The sequence below is a fragment of the Bos grunniens genome, chromosome 9 (assembly GCF_055505025.1).
Source record: "Bos grunniens cultivar Pamir isolate PY7600 chromosome 9, Bosgru_T2T1.0, whole genome shotgun sequence".
Classification (NCBI taxonomy): domain Eukaryota; kingdom Metazoa; phylum Chordata; class Mammalia; order Artiodactyla; family Bovidae; genus Bos; species Bos grunniens.
In genome coordinates, this window is record NC_141173.1 from 44,364,839 (window position 1) to 44,382,812 (window position 17,974).

At 40.8% G+C, this 17,974-nt stretch overlaps 1 protein-coding gene across 2 annotated transcripts in view; it reads right to left on the reverse strand.

Annotated features, from left to right (window-relative positions):
* Positions 1-17,974, reverse strand: part of CRYBG1 (crystallin beta-gamma domain containing 1) — a 235,500-nt gene that overhangs the window by 62,390 nt on the left and 155,136 nt on the right. The window contains exon 1 of one of the 2 annotated variants that reach the window (XM_086317506.1): positions 10,104-10,291. The exons of the other annotated variant lie outside the window; for it this stretch is intronic. Coding sequence (XP_086173632.1) covers positions 10,104-10,106 — 3 coding nt within the window. The 5' untranslated portion in view covers positions 10,107-10,291. Of the gene's footprint in view, positions 1-10,103; positions 10,292-17,974 lie in introns of those variants that run through there. 2 annotated transcript variants of the gene reach the window in all.

Consider the following 17,974-nt stretch of genomic DNA (forward strand, 5'->3'; position numbering starts at 1 on the left):
AGTCGGACACGACTGACGTGACTTAGCACAGCATAGCATAGCATAAGAGAAGGAACTTGATAGCATGTGGAAAAACTATTTTAAAAGATACAATGAAAAGTGTCAGTGTTTAGTAGATCTTAATCTTAAAGATGCAAACCACGGTCCAAAACATCTAGATAATATTCCTAAGACATGAGTCAGGCTTTTTAAAGTTAGCTCAGTAACTTTTCCCATTTGAACTGATAGTATATTAGCTCAGACAGTAAAGAATCTGCCTGCAGTGCAGGAGACCTGAGTTTGATCCCTGGGTCGGGAAGTTCCCCTGGAGAAGGAAATGCAACCCACTCCAGTATTCCTGCCTGGAAAATTCCATGGACAGAGGACTCTGGCAGACTATGGTCCATCGGGTTAAAAGAGTTGGACACAACTGAGCAGCTAAGAGTTTCACTTTCAGGAAAACAAGATTCCGTTTCCTAGAATATGACTTGTGAAGTGAAAGTCACTCAGTCATGTCCAACTCCTTGCAACCCCATGGACTGTACCCCATGGATTATATAGTCCATGGAATTCTCCAGGCCAGAATATTGGAGTGGGTAGCCTTTCCCTTCTCCGGGGGATCTTCCCAACCCAGGGATCGAACCCAGGTCTCCTGCTTTGCAGGCAGATTCTTTACCAGCTGAGCCACACGGGAAGCCCAGAAGATGACTAACATACCACTTTTATGTTCATACTGACCACACAGAGTATGTTACACCTGTGTGACATGCTTCTGCCTGGATTGTGCAATAATAATAATGATGGGGCTCGAACTCTCACTTATGATGGAGCACTGGCTGTGGAATCAGGTGCCTTTGTAAACAGTGGGCACTTCTGTTTATGTCCCTTTCTTCACCCTTCTCTGTGAGGAATATAGAAACAGATTCCCTTACCCTTTGAGTTCGGTAGGTTCAGCCTTTAAAAGTCACTGACAGGAGATCAAAGGGAGGGACTAGAGTGAAGTCAAGCTGTTTTCTTCCCACCTTTCCCTCTCCTAGTTAGGCTTTGGGCTGGGTGTGGTCCAGCCTGACCAAGGTCTCTGTCAGGAAACACCTCTGCAGGTACACTCTGTTTTCAGATCCCAGGAATTGCTTCCTCCTCTCACCCCTCTAGCCCTGAGATGGAAAGGTTCTCGGTGGTGCTGGTCCAGCAGTGCTTCACCATCCTTTGCTTGGTATGGAACCGGGGTGGGGGAGGGCATGAAGCATATGATTTTGAGAGCTTTCTTTAAGAAGATGACATAATATTGGATTATAGATTTAGGGACAGAGACTTGGAAGAGGGCTTGCAAGGGAAGAAATTGTGGTTTCCTTAAAACTCTGCCATGCTGTATATGTAGCCCCTCTTGCTTTACTCAATCAACCAGGTTGAATGTGCCCTGCCTTTTCCTATGCGGGACCCCTGACTAATAATTACTACATGTTCAACCACGAGTAACAGATAACTCACAATGCTTCTCTCCGTGTAAAGAGAACAGTTTCCTGAATACTTTCTTTTTCTCTATCATGCTGAATTAATTTGCTTTACAGTAGAGATGCATAATCCTCATTTGGTGAATATTTTTCCCAAATGCGTATAATGTATAACTTACAGAAGATATGGGAATTTGAAATGGATAGCAATTGTTTCTTGCTACCTCCTGGACTGTGCACATATCTTGATTGAAAGTGAAAGTCACTCGGTTGTGTCTGACTTTTTGCCACCCCATAGACTGTATAGTCCATGGAATTCTCCAGGCCAGAATACTGGAGTGGGTAGCCTTTCCCTTCTCCAGGGGATCTTCCCAACCCAGGGATCAAACCCAGATCTCCCGCATTGAAGGCAGATTCTTTACCAACTGAGCTATGAGGGAAGCCCCATATCTTGATTAGCGTATAATCAAATCACTGGCTGACTAGTTCTAAACTGGAGTAAAGAAGCTTAGCCAAACTGAAAAATGGAAATGTATATTGTCAAATTAGTTCCTTTCTTATTGACTTGGAACCAAGAAAGCATATTCTCACGTTCTTTATGTATTTTAAAAAAAGAATGACTTGTACAATCAGATCAGAGATCAAGAATAAGCACTTCAAAACACTAGAAACCATTAGTGTACTGAAGAATGCAAGCACTCAACTCCCAAGAGCTAACTTCCAGTTAGGTCATTCATACGTAGATGATGTGACGAGGGGGATAGAGATATTGGGGAGACGAGGGTGAGGCAGCCAAGGAGAGACTGACGCAGCATGCCTGCCTCCACCAGGAACACTGGCAGCCAAGCCTACCATGGTGGCTGGGGCCAGGAGGAGGGAAGGAACTCAGAGATTATAGCTCCATAAAGAATGAAGAAGCCTCTCCCACTCAGACTCCCACTCTCCCTCTCCCACTGTTGACTCCAGGTTGCCTCTGAGACTTCTAGTGACCTTGAAACTTTATAACCTGAGGTTATTTTAACCACATTTAAAAGTATGGCAGAAAATAGATTTATTTCTAGAAAATAAATTTATCTTTCCAGTTCATATGTACTTCCCAGAAATATCTCAGTTTTCTGCAATTTCTAGTGAGAATTAATTGACTTCCTGGTAATCCATTTCAAATTAAGAAGCAAAATGCATGCTTTCATGAAAAGAACTCAGGAATACTACTAAATGGGGATCAAATAATTTATCTTCTCAAAAATTCTTCTTGTGTCATTGAGGATATTGAGAAATTCACATGAAGTGATATATGTGAACATGTTTTGAAAAGCAACAAGTGCCTAAGAAAGTGATGGCTGCCATCATTAATAGTCTGATGTTTTGCTGATGTTTCATAATCCAAGTTTAAATTATAGTAGCTGAGTAGATAACTAACAGGATTAATTTATGATTCTCAGCGAGATAGAGATGAAAATAGAATACGATAGACAAGCAGGACTGGGCATATCATTGATTATAAGCACTTGTCTTCAATGCGTCATGACCAGAATGGAGGAAAACTGAAGTTTACCCCCTCCTATCAACATTATCCTTTCCAGATCATAATGTACAGAAGATACGCAACTAGGCAGAGTGAACACCTCTCAATCACCCTATGTAAATAAGCACTTCACTTCCTATTACCTTATGCTCCTTTATTTTTCTTCATAGCATTTATTATTACCTGAACTGAACATACTTAGTATTTATTTGTTTACTTCATTGTCTGTCTTTCCTCACAGAATGTATAAGTTTCATGAAAATAAGAATGTAGCTTTGTTCACCACTATGTCCCTATTCCTTCCTCAACGTAGGGTACCAATAGGTACTCAAAAAATACTTACAAAGCAACACATACATCAACCATATTTTCCAGAAATTGTTCAGTCTCCTACAAGCAACACTGCCAGACAACATTGTACAATGGAATAGCCAGTAGTTTGGGGGGCCCTCAGTTAATTCTCAGACAGGAAAAAGGCCTGTCTCTAGTCTTGGCCCTCTTCTCAAATGACTCCCCCAAAATCCAGTTTTTAAAATGCTCATCTTCTGGATTGTTTGAGGATCAAATGAAATGTCTGTCTCTGGGGAAGAGACAGGGAATAGGAAAGGAAACCTTAAAGTACATACACACACTCACACACATACATATATAAAGTGTATACACTAATATATACAGTGTATGTGTGTGTGTGTATATATATATATCAGATCAGATCAGATCAGTCACTCAGTTGTGTCCGACTCTTTGCAACCCCATGAATTGCAGCACGCCAGGCCTCCCTGTCCATCACCAACTCCCGGAGTTCACTCAGACTCACGTCCATCAAGTCAATGATGTCATCCAGCCATCTCATCCTCTGTCGTCCCCTTCTCCTCTTGCCCACAATCCCTCCCAGCATCAGAGTCTTTTCCAATGAGTCAGCTCTTTGCATGAGGTGGCCAAAGTACTGGAGTTTCAGCTTTAGCATCATTCCTTCCAAAGAAATCCCAGGGCTGATCTCCTTCAGAATGGACTGGTTGGATCTCCTTGCAGTCCAAGGGACTCTCAAGAGTCTTCTCCAACACCACAGTTCAAAAGCGTCAATTCTTCGGTGCTCAGCCTTCTTCACAGTCCAACTCTCACATCCATACACGACCACAGGAAAAACCATAGCCTTGACTAGATAAACCTTTGTTGGCAAAGTAATGTCTCTGCTTTTGAATATGCTATCTAGGTTGGTCATAACTTTCCTTCCAAGGAGTAAGCGTCTTTTAATTTTCTGGCTGCAGTCACCATCTGCAGTGATTTTGGAGCCCCGAAAAATAAAGTCTGACACTGTTTCCACTATTTCCCCATCTATTTCCCATGAAGTGATGGGACCGGATGCCATGATCTTCGTTTTCTGAATGTTGAGCTTTAAGCAACTTTTTCACTCTCCACTTTAACTTTCATCAAGAGGCTTTTGAGTTCCTATTCACTTTCTGCCATGAGGGTGGTGTCATCTGCATATCTGAGGTTATTGATATTTCTCCTGGCAATCTTGATTCCAGCTTGTGTTTCTTCCAGTCCAGTGTTTCTCATGATGTACTCTGCATATAAGTTAAATAAACAGGGTGATAATATACAGCCTTGATGTACTCCTTTTCCTATTTGGAACCAGTCTGTTGTTCCATGTATAGTTCTAACTGTTGCTTCCTGACCTGCATACAGATTTCTCAAGAGGCAGGTCAGGTGGTCTGGGATTCCCATCTCTTTCAGAATTTTCCACAGTTTATTGTGATCCACACAGTCAAAGGCTTTGGCATAGTCAATAAAGCAGAAATAGATGTTTTTCTGGAACTCTCTTGCTTTTTCCATGATCCAGCGGATGTTTGCAATTTGATCTCTGGTTCCTCTTCCTTTTCTAAAACCAGCTTGAACATCAGGAAGTTCATGGTTCACATATTGCTGAAGCCTGGCTTGGAGAATTTTGAGCATTACTTTACTAGCGTGTGAGATGAGTGCAATTGTGCGGTAGTTTGAGCATTCTTTGGCGTTGCCTTTCTTTGGGCAATATATATATACACACTTGTATTTAAATATATATAAATATACATATTAAAGTATATATAAATATATATATATACTTGTATTTAAATATATATAAATATATATATATACACTTGTATTTAAAACTCAGAATATATAAACAAGTACAACAAGGAAAATATAAATTATCCTTTATCTTTTCTATCCTAAAATACCACTATTACTGTTCTTTCTGTCTGGCTCTTTTTTCTTCTCTGTCTGGCTGTTTGTCAGGGCATTGTATAATAGCATTTTGTACTTCCTATTTGGTATATTATTCTTTCACTGAATTCATGCCAATAAAATGTGTGTGTGCTAAGTCACTTTAGTCGTGCCTGACTCTTTGTGACCCTATAGACTGTAGCCTGCTAGGCTCCTCTGTCCATGGGATTCTCCAAGCAAGAATACTGGAATGGGTTGCCATTTCTTTCTCCAGGGGACCTTCCCCACCTAGGGATCGAACCAGCGTCTCTTAACTCTCCTGAATTGGCAGGTGGGTTCTTTACCACTAGTGCCTCAATAAATACATTTCTATAATAATATTTTAATGCTTGTACTAAATTCCATCATGTCAATGTACCACAATGGCTACAGTTTATTTATGTTATTTTCAATGCATTGCAGGCTGCAGAAAAAATATTTGTACCTTATCTCTATACACATTCTTAATTATTCGCACAGGATATGTTCCTAATTAGTAATCAAGGGAATGAAAAGCAAAACCACAATGAGATATCTTTACAAACCCATCAGATTGGAAAATAATTAAAAAGAGTGATAATTCCAATATGAGAGAGGCTGTGGAGCAATAGGAATGCTCACATGCTGCTGCTGTGAGTGTAAATTGGTACTACTGCTTTGGAAAACACCTTGGCATTTATCTAATAGAACAGAAGGTATGTATATCCTATGAGCATTATCAGTATATTCTCTAGAGCAGCAAGCAGTTCTCAAAATTCTGCTTTCAGGATTCCTTGACACTCTTAAAAATTAAGGCCCCCAAGAGCCATTGTTTATATGGGTTATATCCATCAACATTTCTCAGGGTTAGAAATGAAAACTGAGCCGTTTTTAAAGTTCAACAATACTCACGACACACATTCCACTAGCCATCAGGGCAAGACAGCATTGCATGTCACGTTACCTCTGGATCTCCAGTGTACACTCATGAGAGGATGAAAGTAAAAAGCAAATAGCATCTTAGCATTTTTACGAAAATAGTTTTGACATTAAGGATTCCCCTGGGAGATCTTGGGAACCCTGGAGTGCCCCCAGACCTCACTTTGAGAACTGCTGTCCCTCGAGAGGCTCATGCACATTGTTCTAAGACACGTGCACTAGGACATTCCCAGCAGGCTGCCTGTACAAATCCCTCAACAAGAAATGGACCCAGATCCCATCCACAGCAGGATGAATAAATTCACTGTGGTTCATTCAAAAAACAGAATACAGCAACAGAAAAGAATGAATACGTCAGTGGCACAAGCCATGGATGAATTTCATAAACATAAAGTTGACTGAAAGAATCCAGACCCCCATGAGAGTATGGGATATCATTCCATTCCTATGAAATTTAAGAACACGTAAATTAATTCACACTGTCTTGGGATATATTCATAGGTGGTAAAATTATAAAGAAAAGCAGAGAGAGATATGTTGATTTTAACAGGCTCCCCAGGTGCCACTAGTGGTAAAGAACCTGCCTGTCAATGTAGGAGACTAAGAGACAGAGGTTCGATTCCTGAGTGGGGAAGATCCCCTGGAGGAGAGCATGGCAACCCACTCCAGTATTCGTGCCTAAAGAACCCCAAGGACAGAAAAAGCCTGGTGGGCTATAGCCCACAGGGTCACAAAGAGTTGGACACAACTGAAATGACTGGCGTGCGGCGATTCATGGGGTTGCAGAGAGTCAGACACAAGTGAGTGACTGAACTGAACTGAAGTGACTTAGCATGCACACACAGTGATTATAACAGTTAAGAGTGCAGTTAAACACTTGTGGTGCAGATTCTGTATTCATTTTAAAAACTGACATTTTGTTCATCATGGATTTTTTTCATGAACTTTTGCTTTTAGAAATATTGCAATAAGGACTTACATCCCTGGTAGTCCAGTGGTAAAAAAAAATCTGCCTGCCAATATAGGGGACACAAGTTCAATATCTGGTTTGAGAAGATACCACATACCGCAGGGCAACTAAGTTGGTGTGCCACAACTATTGAGCCTGTGCTCTAGAGCCTGGGAACCACCACTACTGAGGTCACACTCTAGAGCCCACTGGCTACAACTGCTGAAGCCCAAGCGCCCTAGAGCCTGTGCTCAGCAACAAGAGATGCCTCCACAATAAGAAGCCTGTGCACCGCAACCAAAGAGTAGTCCTCATTCATCCCAACTGGAGAAAAGCCTGGGAACAGCAATAAGGACCCAGCACAGCCAAAAATAAATAAATACATACAATTATTTATAAAATATTATAATAACATTGAATTGAAATATTATTTATCTTGATTACTGAATTTTTTGACATCCCCTTAAACTTTGCTCCTGAGACAAAAGCCCCACTCCCTTTACCCTACTACTGGCCCGGTGGTGAGGGAAGAGAGAGGATGTGATCAGAAAGAGACCCCCAGAAGACTTAAAAGGTGGCAGCAATAAGCTATTTCTCGACCTACACCTAGTTATTAGAGATGCTTGCTTTATAATGATTCATTATACCTCACATTTATATTTTATACGCTTCTGTTGCATGCTATATTTTACAGGGACTAGGTAAATATGCATTTCTTTGCTTTTCAATGGCACTGAACATGTTTTATATTCTTATTGGCCTTTTATTTTTCCTCCTCTATGATTTATTTCAACTAACATTTCTTAAGAACTTACCATGTGCCAGGTATCCCTTAACAGCCCTGTGAAGTGGCAGCTAGCATCCTCATTTTGAGAAAACTGTAATGTGAACAGTAGTGTGCCCACCACGCACAGCTGGCAGGACCAGAAGATGCACTGTGATGTCTGTGCTATTTCTCTCCTGCCCTTTTCCGCTCTGTTCCTTTTGGTTATGTTGGACTGTCACACACACACACACACTTACATATGAACAGACATGAGGGAAGTCACCTGAGACACAGAGAAGGAACATGTGCTTCTAAGGAAGGTGGGGAGGAGGGGCAGTATAAGGACAGGAAATGACTGGTAGGGGCAGTTCCAAGGGAACTAACAAACCGGAGTAGGCAGGGGGGAGTGTTGCAGGTAATTCACACTTCAACTCTCCATGGCCTATACTATTCTGGGTTTTCATCCAGCTTCAAACACCTTTCCCACCCTCTGGGTCTCTGACTTTCTCACTTCGTTTTTACTGTCCCAAGGAATTTAGCCTTACTTTTCACTGCCTCCAGTAGACTGTTGGATTGGGAGTGAGTGAGTGTGTGCGTGTGTGTGTTGGAGTGGGAAGACTGTGAGAAAGTTGCTGCTCCTTCAAGCATTTCATCACCTCACACCACTCCGTTCCTGGCAGGCGGCAGGAGCCTCAGATGCTGCTCTCTGCCTCAGCTTGCACGTCTGGATCGCATTTTGCAAACATTGCTGCTGTACAGACTTGAGGCAGACAAGCCTGCGCACCCAGGTTGAGCACTGCCCTAGTCCTGATTACGCCTGGAGACACAAGCAGCAGGTTCCTGCCCATTTCAACATCGGAATTCAAATGAGAATGTCGGCTCACTAGCCACCAGGCTCTCAGGACCCACAGTGGCTTCCACGTACCTTTATCTCACATCACAGAGAAACTCATGGGAGAAGCAACCTTCCAAATTCCCAGCCTGGCCACCATACCTCCTCCCACACCCACCCCACCCCAAGCTTACTAACCAAGGTTCGTACATAGGCTATAGTTAATCAGCTTAGTGCATTTTGGCCTTAATAAGATGGTCGACCAAAATATCAGAAATTTTATTAAACTTAAAATGCTTTCTGAAGGCTTACAGTCATAGTGCCCTTAAACCTAAATGTTTACTTTTTTTTAATTCGGCAAATTTACCTTGAAAAAGGCATTTCTCATAAAATACAAGGCATTAATTCTGTTAAGATTTCTAGGGGATGATTAGATGTTCTTATCTTAGGGTAAGGACTATTTGTCCATGTATTTATTAAGCCATTGTGTCTAAAAAGTCAAAGAATGGGGGAAAGTGATAGGAATTAACAGAAAGAATGATGGCAACAATACCCAACACTTTTCCCGGGCTTTGTATTTACATTTATTAAATTTATATTTGCCTCTCTGAGCAAAGTAGAGAAGCAAAGTTTAACAGACCCTTATATAAACTTTCTTTTCTTAAAAGTTTATAAGATTGCTTTTTTTCCTTACCAGAAGGAAGGCTTATTTTAAGCCATAGCACGTCTAGAATGGTAGGGTTGTAAGAAGCCGAGTTGCTCCTATAAATTTCCGTGTCCTAATAAAATCTTATTTGGGGAAAGTATGTGTAACACATAGTAACATGTTATGGGGACAGGCCAGTGTGAGCAGCAACAGCCAACACCCAGTGAAGAACGGATCTGAAAGATAACCTACATTTTAAAAGAAAGTATAATAGAGATTTACCTTCCTCTGCCATGATGAAAATAAAAATCAATCCTTAACACCAGACATGATGTTTTCCAACTAATTGCTTCCAACTAGTTGCCTTTGATATTTGGAAAAGGGGCGGAGAAACAGATTTTTTTCACCTCAGGAGGAAAAAGGGTAACTCAAACATATTTAGCAAGGGAAGCTTGTCAATGATTACCTGCAATAATTTAAAGAACCTAGAAAAGGGGAGACACAGGAGATAATATACTAGTATTTTCATTTCTAGTTCAAAGTTTCTTCAAGAGTACTCAGCCCCTACTCTCCTCCTCAGCCTTCTATGGTATTCCTTCTACTCACAATTGCTCATGATTTTTAACCTCAGAGAATTTACCAGCTCTAGACAATAAACACATTGTGCAGTTAACTGATGTCATGAATAATACTACTATATACATTCAAAACAAAGTCTCAGTAAAAAAAAAAAAAGAGCAACAAAGCGTCAGTCAATGAAGAGATAACAAAACTTCACTTAGTTTCTTACCATGATGTGGCTTCTTTTTTCCTTTCTATAGACACACCAAGAGAATATGAGAAGTGCAGTGTAGCTGCCCGGGCATTATGAAGATTAAGCTTCCTACTTCTCAGAAAAGCCTTGTCTATCCTCCTCCTTCCAGATGACTCTATTTAACTCTCAACAGCTCACCTTCCTGGCAGGGCTGTGCACTCTCAAAGCCAGAGCTGAATGACAGATACTGACTGTTTATGTGAAAAGCACATGTAACAAGGGTGTGTTTGATTCAAAAGTTGAAAGGGTTAAAGAGGTGCGCCCTTTTTTGGGTGTGACACTGAACCAAAATTGCTGAAAAGACAACAGAGAAAGTAGTAGGCAAAGTTGCCCTTGGGGAAAGTTGCCCTGCACCCATTAAATTGGAAAACCTGATAGGAAGTAGAGCAAGAAGGATCTCTTAGTTCTGATTTTCTTTCTCTGGTGAATGAAGTCAACTTTCTTTCATGCTGAGTTTTGGTTATGTCTTGTTTTTACCCCAGCTTGTATTTTATTTATGCTTTAAAAAAAAGATATAAATTATATCCCATAAGCCACATATACCAAAAATGTAAGCATGAAGAATAACAGAAAAGGGTAAAAACTATGCCCACCTCATTAAAACACCAATTAATTGACACCTTTTGACACCTATCTTCATCAATAAGTAGAATTCAATAATTATGACTTATCATAACATTTGCAGCAAAGGATTCTAGTTTGTAAAAGTCTTACCAGAAGTTGCTGGCAATTTATTCTTCAATGAACTAGACACACTACTATTAGACCAATTAATTACTTAAGTATTATTGTTGTTGCTTAGTCGCTAAGTTATGACTGACTCTTTTGCGACCCCATGGACTGTAGCCTACAGGCTTTTCTGTCCATGGAATTTCCCAGGCAAGAATACTGGGGTGGGTTGCCATTTCCTTCTCCGAGGAATCTTCCCGACCCAGGTATTGAACCCGTATCTCCTGCTTGGTAGGCAAATTCTTTACCACTGAGCTACCTGGCAAGTCCTAAGTATTATTAGTTGACATCAATCATAAAAAAGTGCTCTCCTAATTTTTTCATCATGAGCATTAGTATTAGAAACATTTATTGAGCATCTACTGGCTCATTTCAATGTGCAAGCTTATTGATGATGGCAAGTACATGTGAGGTACTATGCTTCTTTTGTATATTTTAAATATTATTTTAAATGGTTAAAAAACACACAATAAAATTCACCCTCTTAACCATCTTCAAGTGTACAGGTTAGTAAAGTGTTCACTATATTCACATCGTTTGTTATGCACAGATCTCTAGAACTTGGAACAACTGAAGCTTTATACCTACTGGGGGGAAAAAAAAAAAAAAAACCACCCTATTTTGCCCTCTCTGTAGCCCCTGGAAACCACAAGGGATTTTTGTGCTCTCCTCCTTGTCTCTATGAGTTGGACTATTCAGGTACCTCATAAAGTGAAACAGTATTTGTCTTTTTGTGACTAGCTTATTTCATTTGGCATAACATCCTCAAGTTTCATCCATGTTGTAGCATAAGATAGCATTTCCACATTTTTATGGCTGAATAATATTCCATTGTATATATAGGTCACATTTTCTTTATCCATTCATCTGCTAATGGACATTTGGACTGCTTTCACCGCTTGGCTTTTGTAAATAATGCTGCAAAGAACATGAGTGTGCAAATCTCTCTTCAAGATCCTTGCATTCAATTATTTTGGATATATATCTGGATGTGGATCATATTGCAATTCAATTTTTTGAGTAACCATCATACTGCTTTCCTACCAACAGGGCACAAGTGTTCCAATTTCTCCACATCTTCACCAACACTTGTCACTTGGGGTTTTTGTAGTGGTCATCCTCATGAATGTGCAGTGGCATCTCATTGTGGTTTTTTTTCTTTTTTTTTTTATGTGTGGTACATTTTATTTATTTTTTTTTTTATGCTTTTTTCTTTATTCTTTTTAAAAGTATGAAAGTATGATAATACATTTACAGGAGACTTTTAGAGGCTAATTACTTTACAATATTGTATTGGTTTTGCCATACATCATTGTGGTTTTGATGAGTATTTCTCTAAGGACTAGTGATCCTTTCACATGAAAAGATAAAAACAAAGAATGTATTTCTTCTTTGAAGAAACACTTCTTCAAGTCCTTTGCCCATTTTAAAAATCAGATTTTTTGTTTGTTTGTTTTTGATTAAGAGTGTTATTTTAAAGAAATAGAGAGGTAACTTATTAGAAAAAGACCCTGATGCTGGGAAAGACTGAAGGCATGAGGAGAAGGGGATGACAGAGGATGAGATGGTTGGATGGCATCACTGACTCAATGGACATGAGTTTGAGCAAACTCAGGGATATGGTGAAGGACAGGGAAGCCTGGCATGTTGCAGTCTGTGGGTTGCAAAGAGTCAGATATGACTGAGCAACTGAACAATAACATTCTAAAGAAAAGTTATAGGAAGTAGATAGCTACACTTATTTTTAAAATATAAATTTCTCTAGGCTTGGCAAACTCAGCTGTAGTTTCCTCTGTAATCAGCTATGTAAAAAGATAAATTTTGAATAGATTGAGAGTTAAACTCTCCTAAAAAAATGATCTTAAATAACCATTTAAAAATATTAAAAGTTATTTATGAAAGACTCAATGATCATGTGCCAACTGTAACTGTATTTATAGAATGTCACACTCATGATTCCTTGAGGGCTCTTGTAGTTCATTTATTCATTCAACAATTTATCAGTTACCAACTTTGTCAGTTTCTATAGATTCAAGAATTAAAAGACAGTCTCTGCCATCAAGGAACTCACAGTTTGGGCTCAATGAGAAGGAAAGAAGGCAGATGTGTGAAAAGACAGAGCAAAGCAATGTTATTGTTTAAATGTATATATAGGATGCAGTGGGCATATGATCACAGCTACCATTAATGGGTAGCCTGTGTAGAAAAGGTAGTACTTTATAGAAGGGAAGCCATATGAACTGATACTTAAAATACATGTATCCTAATTATGGTACTATGGTTGGTAACAGATAAAGTCTTTATAATCTAACATTAATTCATTCTGTAATTTAATATAAGTAATTTATATTAAAACATTTGGGGAAATATATACATATATACACACATACACATATATAATTTGACAACCCTAATCTGAAAATAAGACTCCTTCTACTGATTCAACCTGGACAGAAAAACCATGAAACAATTACTATCTTCTATAAAGTACCTACCATGGACTCACTTGGTGAGGGGTAGAGAATATAAGGCTTATTTTGACTTCTAGATGTTTATAGACTTGTCTATAAAACAACCACCAGTGGATAGGCAGACATATAATTAAGCACTAATATGTGTAGAAGAGACATTTGTAATGCTTCAAGAGTTCAAAGAGCAAGAGATCAGTGAGGACGCGCCAGAAGACTGCAGGAAAGACCTGGGACTGCCTTGAAGGATAGATGCAACGAGGCAAGGGTCGCGGAATGGCGTTCCAGGTACGGGGAATAGCAGAAGAAAGGCAATGAGGCGACAATGGGCACGGGCAGCTCACCGGAGGGACCAGACGCGAAGGTTACTGGGGTAAGCAAGTAGGAGGCTGGAAAAATAAGATTGATTTAGTTTGGGGAGGACCTTGAGAAGCCAGTCAAGAAGACTAGGTGTGATGTTGTGAGAAATAAGAACTCTTGGCTGGTGTCTGAGCATGCAACGTTTGATGTGTTATGTTTGACATGATTCGAAGCAATGCTGGAGGAAGATGAGCATGGCAGGCTTCAGTGGGCCCAACAGGATGGGGACCTGGACCCAGCAATTGAGACATGAAGGACTGAGGAGCCTGAAGTGACCACCAAATATGGGAATAGTGGGAAAAAAAGAAAGGGCTGAGGGAAAGCAGACACTGAGAGGGAGAGATGACTCCAAAGAACTTGTGATGCCTTGGAGAACCCTGGGAGCTTCATCAGAGGCTCAGGAGTCTGGTGTGGGTCATCCTGAATTCAGGGGACAGTAAATATGTCCATGTGGAAATGTCTTCGAACCATGTCCTCGAACCTAGAACAGAACTGGAACCCCTTTCCATTCTCAAAGCTCTACCTCTACACTTTACCTGAAGCCTGAACCAGTCACCTATCAGATCACAATCTGGTGGGAAAGATGTAAGTGACAGTTTGTAACTGGCATCTCTGGCTCTATGAAGGGCCAGATGTGCTCATATTCCTTGTAAAAGAGACAGAAGGCACCAGTGTCTGTCCTCAGCTGCCGTCTGGCATTTTACAGTTCTGGGTGGGGAGTCCGTCTCTCCACCAGTGCTTCATCCACATGTGGCCCCGGCAAAGCCATCTTTGTAATGAGAAGTTCATTAATCAGCATAAGTAATAACCACTCTGACATGACATCATTTTGTTTCAATCAAGTGTTTGAAAAAAGGTCATGCTTTGTGATTATCATAATGAATGAAGTAAAAATAGCAAGCACGTAGTTTTGTATTTAAATCAATGAAATCCTCTTGCAAGAGAAAACTTCATTAAATTAACTTCACCCAGAGATGAGAGGAAGAGTTGCCAGTTTCATTTACTTTCCAGCAACTCTGCAGGCACTGTACTGTTTTATTACTACACATTTTTTAAAAGTGTGAATTGAAAAAAAAGGCCAGATGCTCAGAGCCAGCAACAGGACTCCTTACAGGGCATGGGGAAAGGCCTGAGAATCTGGCATGCCTCCTTCCTGCCCTGGATCAAGTTCCCCAGTTCCCCAGGGCCTCTCCTTTTCTTCAGGGCCTTTCCTCGCCCACTCATTCTCTCTCTACCTTGGGAATATGAATTCGGGAGCAGGGAGGCAGGAATATGGTGAAAAATTCCTGGCCCTGACAGTATGGTTGGGTCTGTGCAGAGCACAGAGCAGGGACCAGATGCAAAAGAAAGCAAAATTGCCAATGCCCGACTTTCCTCCCACATTCACTGGCCCTGCCCTTCTGTATCACACTGGAAAAAATTCACATCAACATGCTTCAGTTACTAGTCACAGAGTATGCACATGAATAAATACAGAGCATGTGTTCACAGGGCCTGACAGCTCTTCTTATTGCAAAAATTCAATATATAAACTTTACAATTCTGCAAAAGAAATTCATTTTTAAATTGCCTTCCACTGTTTTTCAAAATCTGCTCAATCTATTGTCTTAGGTTCTAATTCCTCTTTCATAGTCCTCCTGGTGAGATCTTCCCCTCACTAACTGAACTGTGTGTGTATTAGTCGCTCAGTCATGTCTGACTCTTTTCGACCCCATGGACTGTAGGTTCCTCTGTCTATGGGATTCTCCAGGCAAGAATATTGTAGTGGGTAGTCATTCCTTTCTCCAGGGGATCTTCCTAACCCAGGTCTCTTGCATTTAAGGCAGATTCTTAACCATCTGAGCCACCAGGGAAGCCCAACTGAACTGCAGTTTTCTTTCTGTCCTTATTCCTTCAGGAACCATTAGACCAGGCACAAATCTGATTTAAAGGGGGTCATGCTATGGCTCCCTTAAAGCTCAGACTCTTCCAGGGGAAGAGTCTCCACTCACACCAGTGTGAACTAGGGATTCCCCCAGCTGTATTAAGAAACCAGCAGGGTTAACCCCAACTCTGTGGATATATTTGAATAAAAAGCTGGATAGTGTTCTGAGAGGTAAACAACACCTTAATGTGAGCTCATTAGACTAAGAAAAGTCCCCTGTGGTTGACTTTCCATGTCCTGGTGGAGGCATTTATCTCTCCGTAGCAGACAAAATTTTCCCATCATTCTTTACCTGTTCCTTGCCCTGTGCTCTTTTAGACAGTCTGTTTCCTCACTATTAATTAACAAATCCAATTCTTTCACTTTAATTCTGTGTTCTTGTGTACAATTTGGATAAAATGAACTGAAATCAACTCTAAACAACAAGCTACAAGCAAACTAAAATGATTCAAAATATTGTCTTCCCTTTTCAATCTATCAAAAAAAGGGAGAGATCAGGGAAGTGTCTTCACTCATAGATACTACAGACTTTTATATTTAAAGTAGTAATGAAAATTTTTTCTACTATTTTGAAGTAACTGGGGATTCTGTAACTCAAAAAATACTCTATTAAGACTGTTGCTCAAGGAATATTTGTGGTAGGAAGAATTCTAAGATGGTCCCCCAAATTCCTACTCCCTGCTGTTATGTATCCTGTGTGATCCCCTCCCTTTGAGTGTGGGCAGGTCCTGTCAATACAATGGATGTCACTCCCATGATTAGGTACATTATGCTGCAAAGGTGTAGGGATTTTGACGATGTAATTAAGTTCCCTAATGAGTTGACTTTGAGTTACTCGAAAGGGAGATTATCTAGGTAGACTTGACCCAATCAAGTGAGCCCTTTAAAAGAGCTTCCAGAGGTCAGAAACTTGAAGCCTCAAAGACTCTCCCTGGGTGGCTTTTAAAAGGCAAGCTGCTATGAGTTCCATAGCTGCAAGGAAGTGGACTCTGCCAACAACCACAGGAGCTTGGCAGAGGACTCCCAGCCTCAGATGAAACTGCAGTCCCAGCTGACACCACCACTGCAGGTTGTGAAGCTCTGAGTGGAGAATCCAGTTAAGCCTTGTTCAGACTCCTGACCCACAGAATGAGATATACAAATGTATGTTGTTTTTAGCTGATAAACTTGTGATACTATGCAGCAATAGAAAACTAATTCAAATCAATATTTATTGGCCACTTTTCACTGGGGCACATTTTCCAATGGATTTTTTAAAGGTGTAAGGAGTAATTCATGTGTTTGAGATATTTTAACCTACTGGGGACCATAACATATGCACCTCTATGGGGACAAAAATAAAGCATCATGTATCTAATAAGTCACAGAAATTCTTAAACTAGGAATGTGAAGGAGGAGAGCAATCACCGAAGGCTTTGTAAAAGTGACGGCACAAGCTGTGGTTTGAACAGTTCTGTTAGGTAGAAATGGGGCGGATCAGCATCCCAGGACAAAGGAAGAGTGTGAGCAAAGCAGAGATGGAAAAGCGAGACATCCATCTAGGGAGGAGCCAATGGGCTTCCCAGGTGGTGCTAGTGGTGAAGAGCCCATTTGCCAACGCAGGAGACTTAAGAGACGTGGGTTCAATCCCTGGGTTGGGAAGATCCCCTGGAGAAGGAAATGGCTACCCTCTCCAGTATTCTTGTCTGGGAAATCCCATGGACTGAGGAGCCTGGTGGGCTACAGTCCATAGGGTTGCACAGAGTCAGACCTGACTGAGTGACTTAGCAAAATGAAACACTGGCTGGGACACAGGGTTTCCGTCAGGATTTCTTAGGACTTTATTGGTGATCAAAAGGCAGCCATTGAAGGGATGGAGAATAGCACATTTGGCAGTTAACAAAGGTAGCAAATGTTTAGTTCTCCTTCTAAGGGGAAGGTTGACCACTTTCTTGGTTCAGAAGAAGATAAGGGAGATCCCTTTTTCTCTCCTGGCTTTTCGGATGCTGTTATCTTCCCTGCTCCTCACTGTGTGGTAAATAAACACTAGGCCATTTCCCCGCCCCCACCCCCGCCACCCCCTTATGCTTTCCAATATCAAATACCTTGTTTACTAACAGAAGGAAATTTCCTAGGAGGAGGGGGCACACAGCAGCAAGACTCATCTATCGATATGTTCTTCTCCATTTTGTTTTTATCGTTCAGTTACTAAGTCGTGTTCAACTCTGTGACTCCATGGACTATAGCCCACCAGGCTCCTCTGTTCATGGGATTTCCCAGGCAAGAATGTTGGGGATTGGGTTGCCATTTTCTTCTACAGGGGGTCTTCCCAACCCAGGGATCCATCCCATGTCTCCTGCATTGGCTGCAGATTCTTTACTGCTGAG